General features: G+C 39.2%; 1 protein-coding gene across 2 annotated transcripts; it reads left to right on the top strand.

The window, feature by feature from the left end:
- Positions 1-6447: 6447 nt before the first annotated feature.
- On the top strand, positions 6448-23734 carry LOC137951936 (DEAD-box ATP-dependent RNA helicase 10-like). 2 transcript variants are annotated; one of them, XM_068798933.1, is made up of 16 exons: positions 6448-6582; positions 6772-6842; positions 10506-10701; positions 10818-10941; positions 11030-11099; positions 18426-18488; positions 18672-18746; positions 20198-20317; positions 20757-20798; positions 20896-20970; positions 21062-21208; positions 22448-22585; positions 22817-22928; positions 23027-23115; positions 23206-23354; positions 23440-23734. In XM_068798933.1, the coding sequence occupies exons 3-15, from the start codon at positions 10569-10571 to the stop codon at positions 23323-23325; spliced, it is 1308 nt and encodes a 435-aa protein (XP_068655034.1). In that variant the 5' UTR covers positions 6448-6582; positions 6772-6842; positions 10506-10568; the 3' UTR covers positions 23326-23354; positions 23440-23734. The 2 variants fall into 2 exon arrangements, with proteins under 2 accessions (XP_068655034.1, XP_068655032.1); XM_068798931.1 differs by having other exon boundaries at positions 23206-23734.

Here is a 23734-nt window from a genome sequence, read left to right as displayed (position 1 = left end):
GCGTAGGGCGTTGATTGCCACTTGGAGACTAATCCATCATTAATATCTCCTTTGCAACGACAACAACTTCTCAATCCTCAGAGAAAAATTCAACTAAAGTTGCACACAACTTTAGTTTCTCAATTGTAATAGTCTTTGTCAACATATCAACCGGATTCTAACTCTCTTGAATCTTCTCAAGTGCTAATACTCCATCTTCAAGAGCCAATCTAACCATACATTGTTCATGAGGAATACCTGTGCCACTCTAGAGGCCGTATATGGGTGTGCCATTGGAATAAAGTGAGCATACTTGGAGAATCGATCAACCACCACAAATAACATTGACTTTCCGGACGTCTTGGGAAGACCATCCACAAAATCCATAGAAATATCAACCCAAACTTGTGTAGGGAAGGCGAGTGGTTGGAGTACACCTACCGGACTCAAGTGTTCACCCTTGTTGCGTTGACAAACTTGGCAGGCTGTCACGTATTTAGCAATGGTTGTCTTCATGGCCTTCCAATAAAAGTCATCCCAAATGCGATGCAACGTTTTCTAGATTCCCTCATGGGCGTTGTCATGGTAGGCAAAGAGAATTACTGCAATCAAGGAGGAAGTGTGAGGTAAGTAAATACATTTTTTGTAGAGGATGAGATTATCCTGGATGGACCAGTTCGAGTCCATAGCCCCTTCAGTAATCTATTTGCGCAACTCTTGGAGGATGGAAGTATTTTGAATTTCCTCTCTAACTAATTCTAACAGGAGAGAACGAGGTTATCTCACTGCATAAATGAGCTGCTGGTCCTCCAGGTGCCTAGACAACGTATTGGCCACCCTGTTTAACTTACCAGCTTGATATTCCACAAAAAAATCAAACCCCATCAACTTACTGATCCAGTGTTGTTGTGGAGAAGTAGTAAGGCGTTGTTCAATCAAAACATTTAGACTATAGTGATTTGTGCCTATGAGAAATGCACGTCTCCACAAATAAAGTCCCCAATGTTGAACCGCCTTAGCCAAACTGATCAGTTCCCTTTCTTATGCTCCCAGTTTATGATGCCTTTCTGTTAATTGTCTGTTGAAAAAAGCAATGGGTGGTTATTTTGTTGAAGGACGCCCCCAATGCCCCCAATGGATGCGTCACACTCCACCACAAATAATTCATTGAAATTAGGTATTTGCAAAATTGGGGCGAACACGAGTGCTTGTTTGAGAGCTTGAAAGGATAGTGATGCCGCTTCACTCTAATTAAAGGCATTTTTCTTTAGGAGGCTGATCAATGGTGCTGCCAGCTGTCCGTAATTCTTGATGAATTTTTGGTAGTATCCTGCTAACCCCAGGAACCCTCTCAAAGCTTAAATAGTTTGAGGTTGTGGCCACTCCGAAATTGCTTGAATCGTTTCTAAATCCACGGTTACCCCTTCATCTAAAATAATATGGCGTAGATAAGCCACTTGTGGCTTGGAAAATGATTATTTTGAGTGTTTTAAATAAAGCTGGTGTGCTCGGAGTAATTAAAATACAACCCGTAAATCCTCTAAATGACGGTCACATAACTTTCTGTAAATTAATATATCATCAAAGAATACAAGCACAAATTTTTGGAGATAGTCGCAGAATACCTCGTTCATTAATGCCTGGAAGGTAGATGAGGCGTTGGACAACCCAAACGACATTACCACAAACTCAAAATGCCTGTGATGAGTGCGGAAGATTGTTTTCTCAATGTCTGTCAGATGCATTCTAATTTGATGGTACTCAGATCGTCAGTCTAATTTTGTGAAAACTCGTGAGCCATGCAATTCAACCAGGAGTTCATCCACCACTAATATAGGAAACTTATCCTTTACGGTTTTTTCGTTCAATTCTTTATAATCCAAACAAAATCTCCATGTGCCATCATGTTTCTTAACTAGGAGGACTAAAGAGGAGAATGGTGACCGATTGGGTCGGATGAAGCCTTGTTTCAACATTAGTTTGCATTGGTGTTCAACTTCATCCTTTTGGAGGTGTGTATACCTATAGGGTCTGACCACCACTACATTTGATCCGGTTTTCAAACAAATTTTATGATCATAGTGCAGCTAAGGAGGCAACCCGAAAGGCTCCTGAAACAAGTCTAGAAACTCTTCCAATAATTTTTCTAAAGTGCTGCCCGGTGGGGTCTACTTGCGGAGTAGGTGGAGTTGTTGTGCCATTTCAGCTTGTTAACCCTATAACATTACTTAGCGCCCCCCAGACACAAAATTCATATTTAAAGCAGCAAAATCCCACAAAATTAGGCCCAAGGTTTGCAACCATTTGATTCCAGTACCATATCAAATCCAGCTAATGGTATGACAAAAAATTCAGTAGTAAAATTAGTGGTACCAATAGAAAACTTTACTACCTTTTTGACCCCATAGCTAGGGACTTTGTCTCCATTTGCAATTGAAACCGAGGCAATTGGATGAGGCTGGATCTCAAGTTGAAGATGTTTAGCAGCCGTCATGCATAAAAAATTGTGGGTGCTTCTCGAGTCTACTAACCCCACCAGAGGTTGTGCTTGAACCATTACCCACACTTGCTTGTTTTGGCTGACTGTTGTCCAGTAACTGCATTCAATGAAATTGCTGGTTTGGTCTCCTCTTGAGGTTCTTCAGTTGTGTTCCCTTCTTCCAATATATCTAACTCCAACCATAACATTTTTTTACATTGGTGTCCTACCGTGTAAGATTCAACACAGTTATAACATAAGTTCCTTGCCCTTCGATCAACCATCTCAAATTTGTTTAATTTTCGTATATATTGGGATGTTGTACTGTTGGGTTTTGTATCTCTTGCCAAACTAGTAATCGAAGTATTTTTTGCGGCGGTACTATTGGGAAAGATACTTGAGGTGAAATGTTCCTCCCCCCTGCCAACCTGTCCTCCAAATTTGAATTGTCTGTTTTGCTTGCAGTGGTCTAGCTAAATTCATTGCTTGGCCCAAATCAGTAGGTACGTGGAACTCCACCTCCAACTTTGTTGATTTTTAGGACTCCATGAATTTAGCTCATAGAGAAAAAGGGAAAGAAACCCATTGAGAGAAAACTGGAGGAAGAAGGGTTATGGAATTGATTCTTCCTAACCCTCCCCCTAAATCTCTATTTATAGATTTATGAAACTACTGTATTACAATAATACCCCTGAACTTAGGGGTTAGGGTTTTAACCTTGAAACTTTAATTTAATTACATCTATGCCATCTCTATGATACCCTTTATTTACCATCCTGCCATTAATGTATGTGGGCCTATGGGCCTTATCCTTGATATGTGGGCCTTGAGTCCATATTCTATGTCTATTAGATGCATGAGTCTTCCTTGGTCTTATGGGCTTGGGCCCATCTTCTAATACACTTGGATATGTAAGCCTTCCTTAATCGTGTGGGTTTGAGCCCTGTTTTCCAACATTCCCCCTCAAACTAGGGGTGAGAGAACAACATGAACTCCCAACTTGCTGCAAATGATATGTAAAATCTTTTTTTTTTTTTTATAATATGCCTTCATCTTCTAATACTCCCCCTCATGCTGGTGCTCTCGTTCATGAGGCCGACCCGGTATAATATTAGTGATAGTAAATCACTCCTAGCTGCTAAGATATTGCTCTGAAGTGTTTACCTCCACCACTATATCCCTCCACAGGACAACGACCCTCATGTGGTAGAGTAATATATGTTATTAATGGAGGAAAGTAACATAAATATAATAATAAGTTCCTTCGTCATGGACTTCCAACCACAAAATTTTGATATTTTGGACGACGATGAAGTTCCTTCATCACGGATTTCCAACCACAAAATTTTTGATATTTTTTAACCGAACCCTTGAACCGAAGGCGAGAAGCATCGAGTTCGCCTTCTTTCTGCCATCAGGTCACCCACGGGTCCACTTACGCTGTTTGTGGGCCAAGCCTGACGCACTGCATATTTTGCTGAACCAATGGGTCCAACCAAGTCTAACACCGACTAATGGCGACAATTTTACAGTAACAAAGTGATTATTATATAAAAAAAGTTCAATTAGTGGATCACTTAGACTTCGGGGGCCGTGGTCACACGGGTAGGGGTGGCATCGAGCCGAGCCGAGCCCGAACCTGCTTATGTTCGTATCGAGCTTGATTTAAATATTTCGAGCCGAGCTTCGAGCCGAGCCTCGTCTCGAGCCTAAAATTGTTATCGAGCTCGAGCCCAACGAGTTCGAGCCGAGCTCGAGCCTCAACATATATTTAAAACTTTTCAAAAAATATATATCGAATAAAATGTATATAAAATTATGCATACATTTTACATAAAATTGGGCATGACCTTTACATAAAATTGGGCATAACCTCTATTTAAAATTGAGCATAATATATATATATATATATATATACTATTTAAAATTGGGCATAATCAATATACATAATACCTGCATAAACACTCCATATAATTGTCTATACATTCCATAAACACTTCATGAAATTGTTTATACACTCCATAAAATAATCTAAACACTCCATACACTGCATAACATTAGAAATAAACTCCATACAATAATCAAACACAACAAAATAAAATAAAATATCACTATCAATTTACAATTACCCAAATAAAAACTATAAATCCTTTAAATAAAATCCTATTACTATTACAGACTTACTAGAAAATTACAAGAAATATTTTAAATTTTTATTAGGAAAGTTAAATGGACCTCTTATTGCCTTTTCTAAGGAAATAAATAAAAATTAATAATTAATCTAATATATTATTATACTTATCGATAAATTTTTAATCACATAAAATGTCAAACACAAAATTGTTATGAAAATTGCCTCATGCTCAAAGTATTATATCATCAATTGTCAAATACTTATTCAAAATTTTTCTATATGGTTTTCTAACCCATCTTGGCAAGAAAATCTTACTTGGAAAATTATATGATTTTTTAAAAAGAATTTATAATTAGAAAAATATTTTGAAAAAATATGAGGCACTAATGGTCCCTATATTTCTATTAAAAATGTCTTTTCAACATTTATTGAAAAAACCACTAATAGTCTCTAGAAACGTATTTCTACTAAAATATCTTTTCAATTTATTTAAGAGCCATGAGGAAGGGACAAAGAGTTATTTTTTTCCTTGTTTATGATCTCGCACGTAGGGGTGGCTTTGAATAAATTATATATAAAATTATGCATACATTTTTAAAAAATATAATGATAGGGGCGGTTCAGGATTGAATTTTAATAATGGATTAAAATGCACCAATATTAATATTTTTTACTCCAATTGTTGTCTAGTGTAATTTTTGAATCTGGCCATAATTTATTATGGCGTCCTTAGTGTCCCTAGATAAAAATTTATATTATAGGAAAAACTAAAAATATTTTTCCTATGATACATATTCCCAAAAAAACCTTTAAATAAAATCTTATTACTATTAGTGACTTATTAGAAAATTACAAGAAATATTTTAAAATTTTCTTAGGAAAGTTAAATGGACCTTTTATTGTCTCTTCTAGGGAAATAAATAAAAATTAATAATCAATCTAATATATTATTATACTTATCGATAATTTTTTAATTAAATAAAATATCAAACACAAAATTACAATGAAAATTGCTTCATGCTAAAAGTATTACAACATCAACTGTTAAATACTTATTCAAAAATTTTCTATACAGTTTTTTACCCCATCTTGGTACGAAAAATCTTACTTAGAAAATTATATAATTTTTAATAAAAAAATTCAATTAGAAAAACAAACATGAGACGCTAATAGTTTATAGAAAATTATTTCTATAAAATTTATTTTTAATTTTTTCAAGAGGAATTTTTTTTTTCTCCCCTGTTCTGGTTTTCCGCCGAGACGACGCAGAGGGAAGGGGGTTACGGCGCCGAGACGACGCCGGGGTTACGACGCGGAGGGAAGGGGGTTACGGCGCTGGGGAGGACGGCCACGACGGAAGCGGCGGCGACGGAAACAGAGGCGACGGTGAGGAGAGGAAGAAATCGAACGGACGACCACAGAGGCGGCCGACGAGTAGCTGCGACGGCGGTATAAACGCCGGCGAACAGCTACGACGGCGGTAGAGGCGGCGACAATAACCGATGGGAGGGATCGGCGGTGACGAGGGGGGAGGAAATTTTTTCCCCCCCTTGCTTTCGCTCCCGCTCCCGCTCCCCCGCTCGCTCGCGACCTGTTACTGAGTCATATCGATCCGACTCATTTTGAGCCGGCTCGCGAGCCGACGAACCGAACCTAGGTTCGGTCGAGCTCGGCTCGTTAACGTAAACGAGCCGATTTCAGTGCTCGAGCTCGATAAATGACGAATCGAACCGAGCCGAACCGAGCCGGCTCGCGAACCGGCTCGGTTCGAAGCCACCCCTTGACGCGGGGGTCCGAGTTATCGACCCTAATAAAGATTGGCAGAGGCGCGTAATACGGCACCCGTGCAAACCAAGGGTTTCACAACACATTACATTACCCTCAAAACACCACTTGCTTCTCTAAGCTAAGCTCCGCCAGACGCAGCCGTTCTCGTCTCTATCTTGTATTGAAGCATCGATCAAGGAGTGGTGCCTACGGATTAAATCAGGTTACTGATGTTCAATTTTCCTATATTTTCCTTCTTTGCGCTATTCTTGTCTTTTTTTTTTTCCGTTTCTATTTTATATTATGTTGTTTCTCGAAGTTCCTATTATTCTTTTTACTCTTTTTTGTTCCTGAACTTGTTCGAAGACGAACTTCATACACTTTCACAAGGTACAATGTTTGTTTGGTTCAGCTTGGGCAAGAAACCGAGGTGTGATCTCTAGGGTTACGAACTTCCAGAGTGGCGTCTTCGGAATAAATCAGGTTACGGATATTTCAATTTTCTTCATTGTCTCCTCTGCCTTTCTCTATCTATTCTTTGTTGTTGAAAAGAAATTGTTCTTTTGTTTTTTGATGTTCTTATTATTTGTTTGCTTTTTTTTTCTATTATTCTTCGCACTGGTATCAGTACAGCTTGACAAATTACCGTGTTTTCTTTGTGAGTCTTGTAATCTTCAGCTTGGGCAATAACAATCGGTATGATCTCTTGAGGTGAGAACTTTCTGGGTTTCTGTTTGAATAGGTCCGTAAATTCTGTGGAATTTGTGCTGGAAAATTTTAAAGGTTTTCCAAAGTTGCTGGGTTGTTGTCGGCAGGGGTTTATGTAAGGTTTTGATTCTCTATATATATGTATATTTTTATCTGTCACTTCTATTAGTAATGCTCACGTGTACTGCAGACTTAATTTCGGTGTCAATAATGGTTGATCTGGATCTAGTCCGTCTAGAAGTTGTGTGTTTTCTCTTTGAAAGGTTAACATGTTTATTAGGTTTGTTGTCCAAGACAAACACTGCTTTGCTACTTCAAATAATGCTTGACTATGCTGATGGTAGTTCGTGCAGTTTTTTTTTATGTTTGTAATTTGAATTTTCTTTTTCTTTTTTATTAAAAGTTGGCTGCTGGGTTGATTCCTTCGAAATGACCAGCCAAAGTTAGGAGGCTTCTTCCCACTTGAATTCTCCTCTACACAATGGTTTTGACTTCATTCTACTTGCCTCTGATGTCGTGTATGTACAGCTACAGAATTGGGGTGGGGGGGGCTTTTTACTGACCTGTTCTCCTTCTCCCCTCCTGGCCTAAACAGATAACATGACTCTAGACATGGGAAGGTGTATACACTTGACCCATATGAACAGACATGGTGGTCATTTGGAACACAAATTACGGGCTCTTGTTGCCTCTGATCTAATATTAAAGTTGGGCTGGTTCCTTCCAAAATGAGTAGCTAAAGTTAGAATGCGTCTTTTCCACTAATTAGGATAGTTCTCCTGTGATCCCAAACTAATGTGAGATTGTCGCCCGCATATAGCTGTTTGCAATTTCCACCACTCCTTTGTCATGTGGAGCACTTACAACTTTTGAATTGGGAACTTTTTACCCACCAACACTTTTCAATAGGTAGATTGTCATCATGCATTCTTCACTCATGTTTTGTTTGTTAAATGAGAAAATACCATACTTTTTGGTATCTTATGTTGGGCTGGTACAGGCATGACTAGCTTGGGTCATTCTGAGCAACTCTCACATTAGTCGTGTGACTTTCTAATCATAAAGTTGGACAATGTAAATTGAGCATGTTCTGTGGGTTTATAGGTAGAGAATTTGGTTTTTTGTCCTGTCTATAATCACCTCTCTGTTTCCGGTTAACAGAACAAATATAGGACATGAACATAAAATTTTCCCAGGATGCGTCTGCTTTAAGTTGGTGCATTTTTGTATGTACTATGCTCAGTAGGAATCAGATGGATATCTTGAAAAAATTGAAATGTTATATATAACTGCTGGCATATCTATATGTCTGGATGACCTCCTCTTTGTCTCCTGCTTCCTTATTAATGCACAATTTTATTCACTTGGCCACCTTACCCATTTACTACTAGGAGTTGATTTATGAATTAGACTGTCGTATGAATGGATGTTATCATCCACCACCTCTAGTCATAAAGCTTGCCTCAAGGTTCTTACAACTGTCCCTTCCTGCTGACATAAACATAAACAGAAATAATCCAGAATAATGCTAATAAACTATCATATTATCCAAAATCAAATGATACGAAGCCCCATCTAGCTACCACTTGTTCAAGGATTCACAAAAATGAAGAAATAAGGAGTAGATTCATGGCATGGAATGGCTGTATTAAATAATCTCATCATTCATGGCCCCATCCTGTTGCTTTGGTTGACTCATCATTCATGGAGCTACATCCTGCATGGTGTAGACTTTCATTGTCTTGAATTGGTGATCCAGTGCAAACTGTATGTCACAATTGTAGTGTAGTCTAGTTCATCAGGTCTCCATTTCCTTTAAAGTCTGCTTCTGGTAAGGTGTCCTAGGAGATAAATCCTTGCTCTTCTCCTGAGACTCTTGGCTTTCTGAACTATGTCAGTGCAGACAGCACGGCTATTTCTAGGTTTCAGCTATTTCACCTGCTTGAATTCTACCTTTGCAATTTGGACGTGCCTTGTGCACTAACAGACCTCTTGTTCCTCATTTATTTCTTGTATAGTCTTCTGGCCCTCCCAAAAACACAAATTTGTCTTTTTGCTCGCCCATATGTCTTATAAACCTATCATCTTGTTTTGCCATATGCTCCAACACGTAATCCTTGAATTTCCTTGTCAACATTTGTGCGGTTTGCATCCTACTCCCTTGTTTTCTTTTCTTGTTTGGTGGAAGTTACACAGTGTTTCCAGCATTAAAATTTAATTTTCCAACTATTGAAAAGTTTCTTTTTTCAAAATCTCCCGTTTGAAGGACTTTGATGAAATACCTTACTCGAGTACTGTGCTTTTTTCTACCTTCTACTCCTTCACCATTGATGTCTAACCACTCTACTAAGGCTTCTCTGTACCTTAGAGGCACTCTTGAGTTTTTACCAAAGATCCTTGCCCTGTGCACTATGCTTCTCCTCACTCTGGTGTGCTGTAATTTTGGTCGTATCCTAACCACTTCTTTGTCCTTGATTTTCTTCCAAATCCGTTCCAAAGTTTACCACTTGCGTCCTACAAACCCTAAATCCTCTTCCACTTGTACATGGAAATTTTTGGGAACATCTAGAATGTCTGTTTGAAAGTGTTCATCCAGGTTCATTTTCTGTTGGGAAATGAATCACTCTCTTTCTCAAGCACAAACATCGAGAAGCAAATAATCTCTATTCACCTCCTTTAACCCTTGCAAATCCAAGAAGCAAATCCGTTCTCTCTTGTGAAATCAGTGGGTATGTTCTCTTGTATCATCTTTTTCCTTCTTTTATTTGTTTAGTTCCCTTAGCAAGGATATGGAAGGATATGTTGGGATTTGTGTCACACTATTCAAGGAGTTTTCTGGTAAGGATATGCCATAAGAAATTATAGAAATCCTCAGCTTGTCAGGCATAAGGGCAATCTAAAAGAGGTGATAGATTACTGGAAATTTTTTTACTTAAGAATAAAGTCGAAGTTCTATTTGTTTTGTACTATTTTATGGGTTGGTTTACTTGCCATGGGGTTATAGTTCAATGTATGAAGAAAAGAGGTTTTTGACACTTTTTTTTTAATATTTTTGAATGTTTTATAATATTTAAAACAATATTCATGGCTCATTTTTAGTTAAATATGCTTATTATTTTATTTGTCTTTTTTGTATTGAATTATGATATCGGAACTCGGATGCTTAATTTTTTTTTGTCTACGAGTCTAGGGTTTAGTATAATTGGAATGAATGTGCAAATAGTTATATGCCTCTTTGGAGCCTTATGCATGTTTCCCCTTTTGGGATCGTTGTCTTTTTGTATTGAATCCACTATTTAAAAGAAAAAGATAGAAATGATTGCTACTTTTATTAACTTAATTAAGCTTGTATTGGTTTTTTTCTTAAATGTGTACTTTTTTCAGAAGTTGGATTCGTAGTTTTGTAATGTTAAGAGCTTGTGTTCTTCACAAATGCAGTGTACATCACATAAAGAGCCTTCATTACTTAACCGTGAAACTCTAGCCTCCTTGAAAACATTGATGGCGGATTTTGAAGAAGATAAAACGTTCAAGAGCTTGGGCCTCTGTGACCCACTCGTTGAAGCCTGTGAAAGTCTAGGATGGAAGGCCCCATCTAAGATTCAAGCAAAAGCCATTCCTCATGCTCTAGAAGGTTTATTCTTGCAATCTTCTCCTTTTCTTTTTATTTATTCATTTTTGAGTCTGTCTCACTACGATCACCAATACATTTTGTTTAACTTTGTTTTATAAATGAGTTGAATATTTCAGGAAAAGATTTAATTGGGCTTGCACAAACTGGCTCTGGTAAGACTGGTGCTTTTGCATTGCCGATTCTTCAAGCACTTTTAGAGAAGCCCCAGGCATTCATTGCATGTGTGCTTTCACCAACAAGGTGTTTTAATCTTCTCATTTTCTTTTACCATCTATTCTTAGTTCCTCCATATTTACTTCTAGTTGTCTCACCTCATTCTCTGCTTCAGGGAACTGGCCATTCAAATAGCAGAACAATTTGAAGCCCTAGGCTCTAGCATTAATGCAAAATGTGCTGTTGTGAGTCGTCTTCTTCTTCTTCTTCTTTTTATTTTCTTTTATTTTTTAACACAGTCAGAAGCATGAGAAGTCTCTGACTCTTTCTGTCTCTCTTGCTGTCTGGGGTTAAAATCTCTCTGATAGGAGGCCCTTCCAACCACCTGCAACCAACTAGTGGGGGAAGGGGCCCACCCTGCTTCCTGTTCTCTCCCATTGGGCCCTGTTGTCGACACTTTGTTTTAAAAAAAATATGATTGCCGAATTTTTATGTTTAAGTATACTATCAGTGGATCCTTTTAATTTTTTTTGAAATGATATAGCAAGGCCATGTGTATCCATGAGATTCTGATCATATAGACGAAACATGACATCCAAAAGGGCCTTATTTGAAAATTACCTTTATCATTTTCATGTCCTTATGCCTATATTCTCTTTGCTATCATATTTTCCACTAAAATTGTCTTCTTTTCAAAAAGAGTCGAGAAATGCCATCCAAGTATTTTAGTAATTTATCTTGAAGGGTATAACTTGAATTTTTTTAAATGTGCACAATTTATTAAAAAGAAAACAAGTGGAAACAGATGCAGCCTAGAAGACAGCTGCTCGCAGGCCCCACCAACTGGAGCTAAACCAAGGGGAGTTAAGAAACACAAGGTCGCTAATGTCTCTAATGTTAATTACAATATTTTGGTGATTACAATATATTGCTGAATATGACCCAATCTAGCAAACTGCTGAGGTAGGAGACCCCCCCCCCCCCCCCCCCCCTTCAGACCCTTTTGAAACCCACGAATCCCCTTTCTGGCCCACCTCGCTGAGTAGAGAGGAGCTCAGAGCGAACCGATCCACCGCAGCAGCAACAGCAGAAGCAGTCGGCACCGACAGCAAAGGCCCCCCCGCTCGAAGACCTCGGAAGACGAGTCAAGATGGGCGACGTTCGTCAGCCGAACCATAAGAAGAAGGATCAGGATGGAGAATTCGGAGGAGATGCAGGTAAAAAATGGAAAAGGATCTATTTCCATCCAAAAATCTAAGAATAGAAACGGATCTTATTTCCACATCAGTTCTTGTTCAGGATCAAAGATATCTTTCATCTTCATACCCAGCCAAGCGCTGGAAGCGTTCGGAATATTACTGGTCAGTGTTTGTTGCGGCAAGATGGGAAGAAGCCATGGAAAGATCTCTCTTCACCAAAAAGCTGGAATTCCAGATGCACACGCACATCACAGAGGTAGGCTGGAATGTTCCATCACGCAAATAAGGGGAAATACAATCATGGGGATGATCTTCCTCCCCCAAAGTCCCCAATCTGGTATTGGTTGGAAGAACTTCTAGAATGTGATTTTTCAACTATCTCATAAAACGGAAATAAGCGAACTTTCCGCTCTTCCTCAACATAAAAAATCCGATACCATCCCCGCTGATGTCACCCTCCAGGAAAAGGCGCTCCTAAAAAAAATCCTACAGCCTCAACACCCCCCCCAAGAAAAACAATGCTCCCATACCAATCAATTGTTCCTCACAGTAAAATGAGCTGTCTCCTCCCCAATCCCCTAAAGCTCTAAATATCCTAGGAACAAATGAAATGCTTTTGCCCTTACCCACCTCAAAATTTAGTCATCACAAGAACCACTTCTCTCTGTCTCTTCTCGATCAAGCCCTAAAAGATAGATAGAAGTGCCTATCAATGGCGGTAATCATCACAGTACACCCAGATTTCAACAATGCAAATCAGATTGAGGACTGGATCAGAGAAAAACTCTGGGGGCCTTTGGACATCATGCACATTCAAGCCAAACTTTGGCTGTTGGTTTCCAAAACGCAAGAAGACAGAGATGAGCTGTTCCGTTTAAAAAATGAGAATGCATCCCCAATTTTGAGTATGACTTGTTGGACTACTGGCCTCACCTTGGCTGGACAATGGGTTATTGCTCGAGGCATTCCAACAGAGCTCCGATGCCACCTTACACTGGAAAGCCTGGCCAACATCTATGGAGAGCTCGCTTGGGCTGAAGAAAAATCTACGGAACTGTTTGTTGAAAATTTTCTCATTAAGCCAAAATTTCCTGTAAGTGGTTCATATCTCATTGAACTCCACTCTGGAGAACTATCTGCTTGGGTCATTATGGAGTTCGGGGAGATGACCTGTCTCCCTTTCATGAACCCTAACTCGCAAGCTCCCAAGTCGTTCCAATCTCTGCACTCTGAATCGTCGAGTCCTAAGTCCAATCGGTTCTGAGTTTGCCCCGAGTTTTGCTCAGTGGAAACCAGGCCAACTCAGGGAAAAGCATCGAAAGTCACCCAAGGAACCCTCTAGAAGGAAAATCTTTTTCTCGAAAATCCAAAAATCCCGATAATCCAAAAGTTCAATTTCCATTTCACTTCACCCCCACAAAAAACTTCATTACCTTCCCTTGACTTTCCACCCTTCTGCCATGTCCAAATCCTGTAAGTCCGGATACCCAAAATGCTAATCCACACATCACCTCACTGCCCCTCAAAATCCCATCACTGTCTCCCAATATTCCCATGCCTTTTCAAAATCCAGAATGTCAACCAGAACTTCACCTTCCTGCCACAAAAAAATCTCACCACCGCCCATCGACATTCCCCCCTCCACCATGTAATAATCCCGTTTCCCTCGATAATCGAACCTTTTCACCGCCTTTGTACAGAATGCAGACTGGCATGGCGGATCTGATCCTGATCTGTTTGACCATCCCTCGCCTCGAGCCCCAACCCATCAAACCCCACTTCTTTTTCTCTGCTCCAATATCGACCCCCATCTTTTTAGCGACCCCATCACTGCTTTAAACATCACTGTCCCAGGCCAGCCACCCGAAACTCCCATCTCTATCAAATTATGCATCTTCCCCAAAATCCTGCAACATCGTTTCCCGAGGGCAACCTACCTCGAAAATTGCATTTGTACCCTACCAAGTCTCCCCCATCTTTTCTCATCCTACCTACTGAAATCCACCATACATGTAAAACCCCATCAGCCTTTCTGTTTCTGCCACCGTTGAGCCAAAACAACACGCGTCAGCCCCCTACCTATTCTCAAGCCTCCCACGAAACTCCCTTTCCATCAACCACCTTTTCTGCCCAGGGTTTAAATACCTTGAAACCCACCCCTGATACCTTGATTAGAAATGCCCAGTTGACGGTTTCGTGTGCAATCATCCGTCAGTCCCCAAACCTTCTTCGAGCCCCACCCAACACCACCCTCTTATCACCAACCATCGAATATAATCCAGAAAAAATCCTTCACTTTTCCCAGAACTGCCACAAAGTTTTTTTCGACGGCTGCCTCATGTCACAAATCAGGATGGGAAATCTGCCCGTACAATGACCCAAAAACTACGGCTACCCAAAAAATCTCTTGTAAATCTCCCATTCAAAACCCCTTCCGTCAACTCATCCAATTCAGAATCCCTCTGGGGCCCCTTTTTCTCCCCCCATTACCCCCAACGCCTATATCACCCCTAGACGCTTTCTTTGCCCCATCCCATTCCAAATCTTCAACCTGAACCCCACCATGGAAGCATCAAGTTCCAAAGTTAAAACTCCTTCCACCCCCCTTTCCAAAATAGCTGGACCTGAAATGGAGAAAAGATCTTTAGCCACCCCTTTCACTTACACTTACTCCAGGAAAAGAGAAGGGGCAAAGCAAAAGTTACCTCCCCCCAGAAAAGCAGTACACCCCCTGTCCCCTCTCCTAACCTCCCCCATCCAACAACAGACTTTATGCCTACTTATTATCCGGGTCCCCAGCCCTAGCCCCAGCACCAGCCCCAACCTGAGGATGCTCTCCTCCAATTCCTGGAAGAACAAGACCTAGATCTTCCATCGGAAGAATACAGTGAAATTACCCAACTTGCGTGGATCTTCAACTCTTACTACCACGAGGCTTCTCGCCAACGGGAGAAGGATCTTAACCTACCCGTTTCTAAATGATCATCATGTCATGGAATGTCAGAGGAATCGACTCACAGTCTAAGCGAACCATCATCAAAGCAGCCCTTTTGGAGTGTAAGCCAAAAATTGTAATTCTTGTTGAAACAAAGTTGCAAAATTTTGATTACTCTATCGCTCGTCAATTATGGTATGGGTTGGACCCTGCGTGGGCAACGGTCGATGCTATTGGGCACTCGGGTGGCATTCTTGTCATCTGGGATCCAAAAGCAGTAGACGCTAATCTATGCCGGCTGGGACAATACTCCATTGGCATTTGTTTCCACGATTACTCTTTGAGAATTTCGTGGGCGTTGGTTGGTGTGTATGGTTCGGCTAGGCCTATAGATCGTGCCTCTTTCTGGGAGGAATTATTTCAACTAGTCCATCTCTGGGATTTGCCTTGGCTTCTGGCCAGTAATTTTAATTCCATTCTTCTTTGCTCTGAAAAAAGCCCTCCCGCGCCCAAAACTATTTTTGCAATGAGAGCTTTATCTGATCTCATTGGTAGTCTCGAGCTTTCTGAAATTTCTCTTTTCGGGAAAAAATACACATGGTCAAATAGCCAATCCTCTCCAATCTTTTCCAAGTTGGACCGTTTTTTGCTAACAATGAATGACTCCATCTTTTCCCAAACACATCTAGACAAGTCCTCAATAAAGTCGGTTCTAATCATTGGCCTATTCAAATTAACACCCTCCCCCCTGCCTGGGGGCACTCTCCTTTCCGTTTCGAAAATTCTTGGACCCTTCTGGAGGTTTTCAACTCTTTCGTTCCTGTCTAGTGGCAAGAATTGGAGCATCACCCTATCCCGGGCTGGGAGCTTCCCCTTAAATTGAAAGCTTTGAAGTCGAAGATGCGTTTGTGGTCCTTTTCTCATCGTGTTGCTGCTGCTTCTCGAAAGGACTCGGTTCGTCGTTGCATCTCGGAGCTCGACCTACTCGAAGAGCAAAGGTCTATTTCTCCCTTTGAATTACTTCTTAAAAGTCAATTAAATTCAGAACTTTCTTATCTGCTTTGCTGTGAAACTGTCCGCTGGAAACAGTGTGCAAGATTTCGTTGGATGGCCGAGGGGGATGGAAATACGAAGTTTTTCCATGCTATTGCCTCGGCCAAAAGGAGGGTTAACCGTATCACTGCCCTCTGTCACGAAGACCAAGTCATTACGGATAGCCCCTCCATCTCTAATATTTTTGTGAAGTTTTTCTCAGAGCTGTATTCTGAAGGGCATTTTAATCGGCCAAAGCTGCCCCAACTTGACTATCCGATGGTCTCTTCGTTAGAGGCATCTGATCTGGAAAAGCCTTTCAGCACAAAAGAAATAGATTCGGCAGCTTGGGGGCTGCCGAAAGATAAAGCTCCTGGGCCGGATGGTTTTAATGGTGAGTTTTACCACAAATTTTGGGATACCATAAAATCAGATGTATATGCGTTTGTCCAAAATTTCCACCAAGTTGGCATCACCTGTAAGGTTGTAGGGGCTTCTTTTATTGCTCTGATCCCAAAAAAATCCTCCTCCAACCTTCCACAAGACTTTAGAACAATCAGTCTCACTACTAGTTACTATAAAATCGTTGCCCGTCTGTTTGCTAAATGTCTTTGGATTCACCTCTCCAAAATCTTAAGTCCTTGCCAAAGTGTTTATATTTGGGATAGGAATATTCTAGATTCCTCCATGGCTGCCCATGCACTCCTAGACACCTTCAAAAAATCAAATAGGCCTAGATTCGTCCTAAAAATTGATTTTGAAAAGGCATTTGACCGAGCAAACTGGAAACTAATTGATTACCTTCTAGATAGAATGGGTTTTGGGACTCGGTGGAAATTTTGGATGAGAAATTGTCTCTACTGCATCATATTATGTCCTAGTAAATGGGAAGCCTTGCGGTTACTTCAAAGCTACAAGAGGAATTAGACAAGGTGACCCACTGTCCCCTTTCTTCTTCACTCTCATCGGGGAACATCTTGCTTCTATGGTCCAGTTTGCCAAAAGAACGAGTTGGCTTAATTCTGTCTCAAATGACCCATGCCAAGATATTCCGTTATTGCAATATGTTGATACTAGTTTCTTTGGAGAAGGTACCTTGAGTCAGGTCTTCCATTTGAAAGCTCTGCTCAACCCTTTTGAGCTGTCTTTTGGACAAAAGGTAAGCTGGGCTAAATCATCTATTTTGGGTTTCAATATTGATCCTTCGGTTCTAAATTCCATGGCTAATTATTTGGGTTGTAAAACTCCCATCCGGGCACGTATTTGGGACTTCCTCTTTCCCTTCTCTTACCTTCAAAATCTGCTTGACACCCAGTCATTGAGCGTCTTGAAGGTAGACTTGCCTCCTGGAGAGGAAAGTTTTTGTCCAAAGCTGGTAAACTTACTCTTATTAAGTCTTGTCTTCATGGTATACTGTCTTATTTTCTGTTGAGGGTGGTCTTGGGATTCGGGACACTGCAATAACAAATTCTGCTTTGTTTATGAAGTGGATCTGGAAATTTAATATGTTCCCGTCACTGATTTGGCCGAACATAGTGGCGGCAGATATAGTAAAGATTTAGTAGATATTTGTTACATAGAATGTGGTTTCTGCATGCCCATCTACGGGGATCCTGACCCTGAAATTGGCTAAATGGCCTTTGGTTGAACTTCCATGGCCATTTTGTCAGATTGGCTTGTCTTCTTCTTCTTTCTTTTTTTTTCTTCTTTTTTGAAATTGGGCTTGTCATTGTTTTTCAACATCTAATTGTTACTTACACATCTTCATTCAAAAAAAAAAATAAAAAAATCTAATTGTTACTATCACCTGAAAAAAAATCTCTTATTGTCAATCTGGATCTTTGATCATTTGATCTCTAGTTATCCACAGTTATCCACTGTTCTATTCATTATTGGAAGCTTTTCTCTCTCCTACACAGGATGTGATCCTCTTGGCAGTATTTTTCTTCCTCGTTGATCATGGAGGGTGATTCATCAGTGGTCATTGGATGGTTCTCTTGAGATTGTACTTGACCCTGGCATTTTCTAAGTATTACGATAAGATTCATGATCTAGTTGGATCAGTCCAGATTTGTAGGGCTCATTCTGTATGAAGCACTAACTCTATGCCTGATCTTTGGTCCATGCTGTGTCTCTTCTCAGCAACTTGTTGTAGGAGAGAGCTATCCTTTAATTTTTCCTAGATTTTCTTTTCCAGTTATTATCTTTTGCTTGTTTGGCCTTTCCCTATTCCTTTTTTCATGTGCTTCATCTTAATGAAATTCTCATTATTTAAATAAATAAATAAATTATATTCTCTATTCAAAAATGGAAGAACTTTATATTTTATCGTGTGTGGTTTGTTTCAATTTCTCATTCTTTCGTATTTGACTTTGTTGATCGTGAAAATTTGTACGTAAATGCAGCTAGTTGGAGGAGTAGAACATGTAGCACAGCAAAAGGCTATTGAGAAGAGGCCTCATATTGTGGTAAACTTGCAGAGCTTCTCTATTTATCTTAACTTTAATACTATCTTACTTCAGTGATGAGTGTCTGCTGATAATTCTGAGACATTTTTCTGGTGAAGGTCTGCTTTTTGCTTTTTGAAAACTTTTCTTCATGGCCATGTGCTTTAATTTGATAGTCATTTTTTCTATCGATTTTGTTCTCAGGTTGGGACTCCAGGACGCCTTCTGGATCACCTCTCTAATACTAAGGGTTTCAACCTGCGGTCTTTGAAATTCTTGGTATGAAGTTTTGTTCAGTATAAATTTTCTGTTAATTAAGTCAAGTTTCTGAAATGCAAAGTTTGGTATTTATTCCTAGAGCGTAAAAGATATGGTGTTAAAAAAATAGAGCTCAAAGAAAAACTCTCTTTCAGGTCATTCTTTTTTCTCCAATCCTCACAAAATACAAGTTTTTTTTTTTTCAAATTCCAGAGTGGTAGGCAATGTTGGTGAATTGAAAATTTCTGTGTCAAGGAAAACAAAAAACCTTGAACACAAAGATTTCCATTTGTGAGTTTTTACCAAGGAATGGCCATCCACATTAGAAGAGATCCTTCGTAAAGTTCTTCATTTCAGCAGAAATTTTACATTTTTGCCTCCAGTGGGCTATCATTTATTAGCTTGAGCTTTAGAAGCAATTATGTTCCTCAAGCAATTCTCGTGTTTCACGACTTTGGTCATGCTGTTGCATTTAAGAGAATCTCTGAATTCTGGTTCCTTGTTCAGTAAGTAGACATAAAGTAGACATAAAAATAAGAGAAGTGTGGATGTGTTGGTTGTGTCTCTGAGAAAATAATACATTCTAGCAAGAGTTGGGTGGCCCAAGGTGAATTTTCATTATGTGCTGATATAATGTGGTCATCCACCTGTCCATTCTTCAACCCTTGAAATGATGAAAGCAGTAAGACCAATAAGAAAAAGGAGTTGGGTAGATTCTGTGCTTTTTTGGCCGTTTCTGGTTGGTGTATGGTTTTTTGTTTGACAATTATGTTATGAATTATTTATGGTGCTTTGCTTTTTTGGACCAGTGTTGTAAAACACTGACTGAACCAACCGACCTAGGTTCATCTGGACCCAATCCTTTTCCCTTGTGCAAGACTTATAATCAGGCCAAAACCCGATTGTCCAGACCTGGTTTGTTGTTTCTGTCAGTGAAGTGGCTGACGGAGTCCAGTTTGCTAGCTCTTCTATCATGGGGGGGTTGGGGGGAATCCCCCACTTTCCTTACCATCACGCAACATGGGAGGGTAGGGCCTCTTCTGTAGCAAAAAAAAAAAAAAAGGGTTGGGGGAGGTAGAGCCCCGCTCTTCCCGGTGTCTTTTGTCATTTGGACATAATTTTCTCCTTTTGTTTCATAAAAGAAAAAAAAAAGGATTTCTCCCTTGTCTGTTGTGCTCTAGATCATTTATTTATTATTCTTAATTTCCAAAATTACTACTGTGTCCCATTCTCATAAAGGGTCATATACCATAAAAGGATTTTTTTTTAATTTAAAACGACAGTAAGAAAGAGGATTCCATGAAAGTAAATATTGATGATTTTTTTTTCTTTTCCAAGTTATATTCCTTGTGTCATTTTAGTAGCATGTTACTTCCATAGCTCTAAACTCACTCTCTCCTATCCTTGCACGAATGAAGTTATTGCTAACATGCTTTTTTGTTTTATTCTATTGAATGCTTGTACATTTACAGGTTTTGGATGAGGCAGATAGGTTATTAAACATGGATTTTGCGAAAGAGATTGATATAATCTTGGGGGTTATTCCCCGGGAGCGGAAAACATACTTATTCTCTGCTACTATGACCAAAAAGGTACATAAATTCTGTCTGAGGTGCTGACTGTAGGATTTTAATTTCAATGTAAAAAAGCACAAGTTTATATTAAATCCTAGTGTTTGAGCTGCTGCTATGGCCATGAAAGTTAGCAGGACAATTCTAAATGTGCAGTAATTTTTTTTTGTAAAAGTTCGAGAATACATGACGATCCTCATCAATTATTAAAGTATATCCGCACCCAAAAAGGATGATTGGGATTAGTTGACCTTAGCATACTGTCACTACTGTGGAGTAACTGATCTGATCATGACACTATAGATAACTTCTGCTCAAAATGAAATAAGATCCTACTATCAGATTAAATATATATAGTGGAAGGTTCATTTTACTTATTCTTTGAAGCATAGGAGGGGTCTTTTGCTTTAGAAATAATTTTGGGAAAGAAGCTGCCTAAGTGGTTGTTGTGATATTGCAGGTAAGCAAGCTTCAACGTGCATGCCTCAAGAGCCCTGTGAAGGTAGATCTAAAACCAATCTTTTGTTCTTCTTCATTTACAGAATGTAACATATCTTTGAGTAGGGGCCATAATTTTCAACTTTCTTTGATACTTACAGCTTGAGGCATCCACAAAATATTCAACTGTTGATACACTTAAGCAGCAGTTTAAGTTGGTCCCAGCAAAATATAAGGTTAATTTCCTTCCTTTGTACTATAAAAAAGTTTTTCCTCGTTAGTTTTCACTTTGGTGTTTATGTCTTCTTTCCATATCTGCATACCCAGGATTGCTATCTTGTATATATTCTTAGCGAGATGTCTGGGAGTACATCAATGGTCTTTACCCGTACCTGTGAGGCAACAAGGTTACTGTCACTATTACTGCGGCAGCTTGGATTGAATGCCATTCCAATAAGTGGTCAAATGACTCAGGTATTGATTGTTTGATACTCCATAACTAATAAAGTAGACTCTTGTTTCTGCTGTTTGCATTTTTTTTACTTACAGAGGTTGAGGTTTCTGATTACAGTGGATATGAGTTGGATTTCAATTTTGTGCTTTTGCATTGTACATTAAGATAATCTTTAGTGGATGGAGAACTGTTATACTTTTCAAATAGTACTTTTAGCACCATAATCTAACATTGAACTCTTGAGATTGAAATTAGTATATTATTATATGTTGAAGCAGTTAAAAAAAAAATAGTAAATGATTTCTATTTTTGAATATTATATATGGAAAAGAAAAACTATGTGAGAATTAGGTCCCATCAGGGGAGTTTGATTCAATCCGTCTTCTGTTTGATCCTGGTTCGAGGACCAGGATAAAACTTGCGAGCTCAATGAGTATGACCAAATCTGGTTTTGACTTGGCTGACGCTTCAGATCCAGGCTACATCTACATAGTTTCATAAGAAAAGTATAGCTCCAAAAGTAGAAAATGGATATTAAAATCTTGTCTTCTGATGTAAGCGAAGAAAACACTGGAATTTTTTTCAGAACTAATGCGGAACTGGAAGAGGTGGCATATAAATATGTAGCAGTCATTTGGTGCTAAACTAGTGTTTTCTAGCATCTGAATTGAGATGGTATGCCCACATCATCATAAATATAGGCTTCACCCGGGGTCAACAACTTTGTGATTCGTAGAGTAGTATTGGGTATTTAAACTTCTACCTACTTTGACTAGTGGGATACTTTTGACGTGGTGGTGTTCTTGCGAATACTGTCAATTATATCAAGGGAGAGGCCTAGCTACAGTTACTTATGGGTTGAGGGTTTTCTTTTTGCTTCCTTAACCATCTCGTCGAAAACATGAACATACAGATTTTCTTTAAGTTGACAACTATGTGCATGATTTTATTAAGAAAGGAAAAGTTAATAATCAATAATACCTAGCCAGCCTTTTAACAGAAGAAAGGTATGTCCCACACATATGGGATGGTTGCCGGGTATCGTTCCTCTCAAAGTAACATTGACAAGAAGAAACCCCTTCTAAGTGGGCATTATTGGGTCTATCTGAACCATCTCCAAGATTTTTATTTTTTTTTCACTTGTGCTTCACCTGGTTGTTCGGTTACTGGGGTAGTTAGTCTTAACTGCTAAGAATGGTGCCTTAGTTGATAAATAAATTTTGATATGTTCTATTTACTTCGTTTGGTTCCTGTAACAGGCAAAGAGACTAGGTGCCTTAAACAAGTTCAAAGCTGGAGAGTGCAATATTCTTATCTGCACTGATGTAGCTAGCAGAGGGTTAGATATTCCTTCTGTGGATATGGTCATCAATTATGACATACCTAGCAATTCTAAGGTTAGTTTGGCGGAGGCAACTTTTTACCTTTTTTTTTTTTTTTTGTTGAAAACATACGGCATTGCTTCATAATAGTCTAATGATGCCTTGGATACCTGGGAATCTTTCCATGGTTCTTGTAGATGTTTTCAAATTGAGTTATCATTATAGAAACTGACAAAAAATGAAGCATGGATGCTCATACTCGATATTCCAAAATGTTTTATTGTATTTTTTAAAATTTTGATGCAGGATTATATTCATCGGGTGGGTAGGACTGCACGTGCTGGACGTTCTGGGGTGGCCATTTCGTTGGTGAACCAATATGAGGTGGAGTGGTACATACTAATAGAGAGACTGATTGGTATAAAACTCTCTTGAACCGTTGAACGTGCATGTATATGAATACAATTGCGAATGATCTAATTCATCTTTTTTGTTTTGTTTAATTAATGGTTGCAGAGAAGAAACTTCCCGAATTTCCATGCGAGGAAGAGGAAGTTCTTTTTATGTTGGAAAGTGTCAATGAAGCCAAAAGAAAGGCTCTTGTGGTATGATCACTACTTTGTTAAAAAACTCTTTTGAAACATTTCGATTTTATTGATGTGGATATTAAATAGATTGTCTTCGTAAACGTGTAGAAAATGAAGGAAGGCTTTGATTTTAAGAGAAGAAGAGGAGAAGATGATGGAGAGAAGGAAATCGAAGAACTGCTGACACGGAAGTCAAGAAAGACATTTAAAAACTCAAAGAACAGGTAGTGTTCTTTGGAAAGTGATTCTGCTTTGAGGTGCGTCATTGAGAGTTTTTTTTTTTTTTAATTAAAATACAAAGACGAATGTAGTGCTATTTGAAATGTTCATTGGTTCATGCAGAAGCTTCCGGCTCATAACAGGACTGTTTTTCATTTGTGGGTTGGGGATAGTCGTTGGAATTGAGAATTATGAGTTTTTTGATTTATGGTGGAGCCAAAAGGCCCTTGAAAGTAATTTATAACAGAAGTATATGCTTAGATTAGCAGCTAGGACATCATCTCTTTGAAATACTCTGCAGTCTAGTGTGCAGAGTGGCTTCCTGGAATGGGTTTGCTTGTACATGATCTCTTTGCAATGTTCAGTAGTATATTGCGCAGAGTGGTTTCCTGGAAATGTAGATGTTTTTTTTGGAGTA

The sequence above is a fragment of the Aristolochia californica genome, unplaced genomic scaffold, assembly GCF_029961685.1.
Source record: "Aristolochia californica isolate CCGP_79_NKW_82.1479 unplaced genomic scaffold, dmAriCali1.0.hap1 SCAF_15, whole genome shotgun sequence".
NCBI classification, from domain to species: Eukaryota; Viridiplantae; Streptophyta; class Magnoliopsida; order Piperales; family Aristolochiaceae; genus Aristolochia; species Aristolochia californica.
This window is presented reverse-complemented; position numbering and strand designations above follow the sequence as displayed.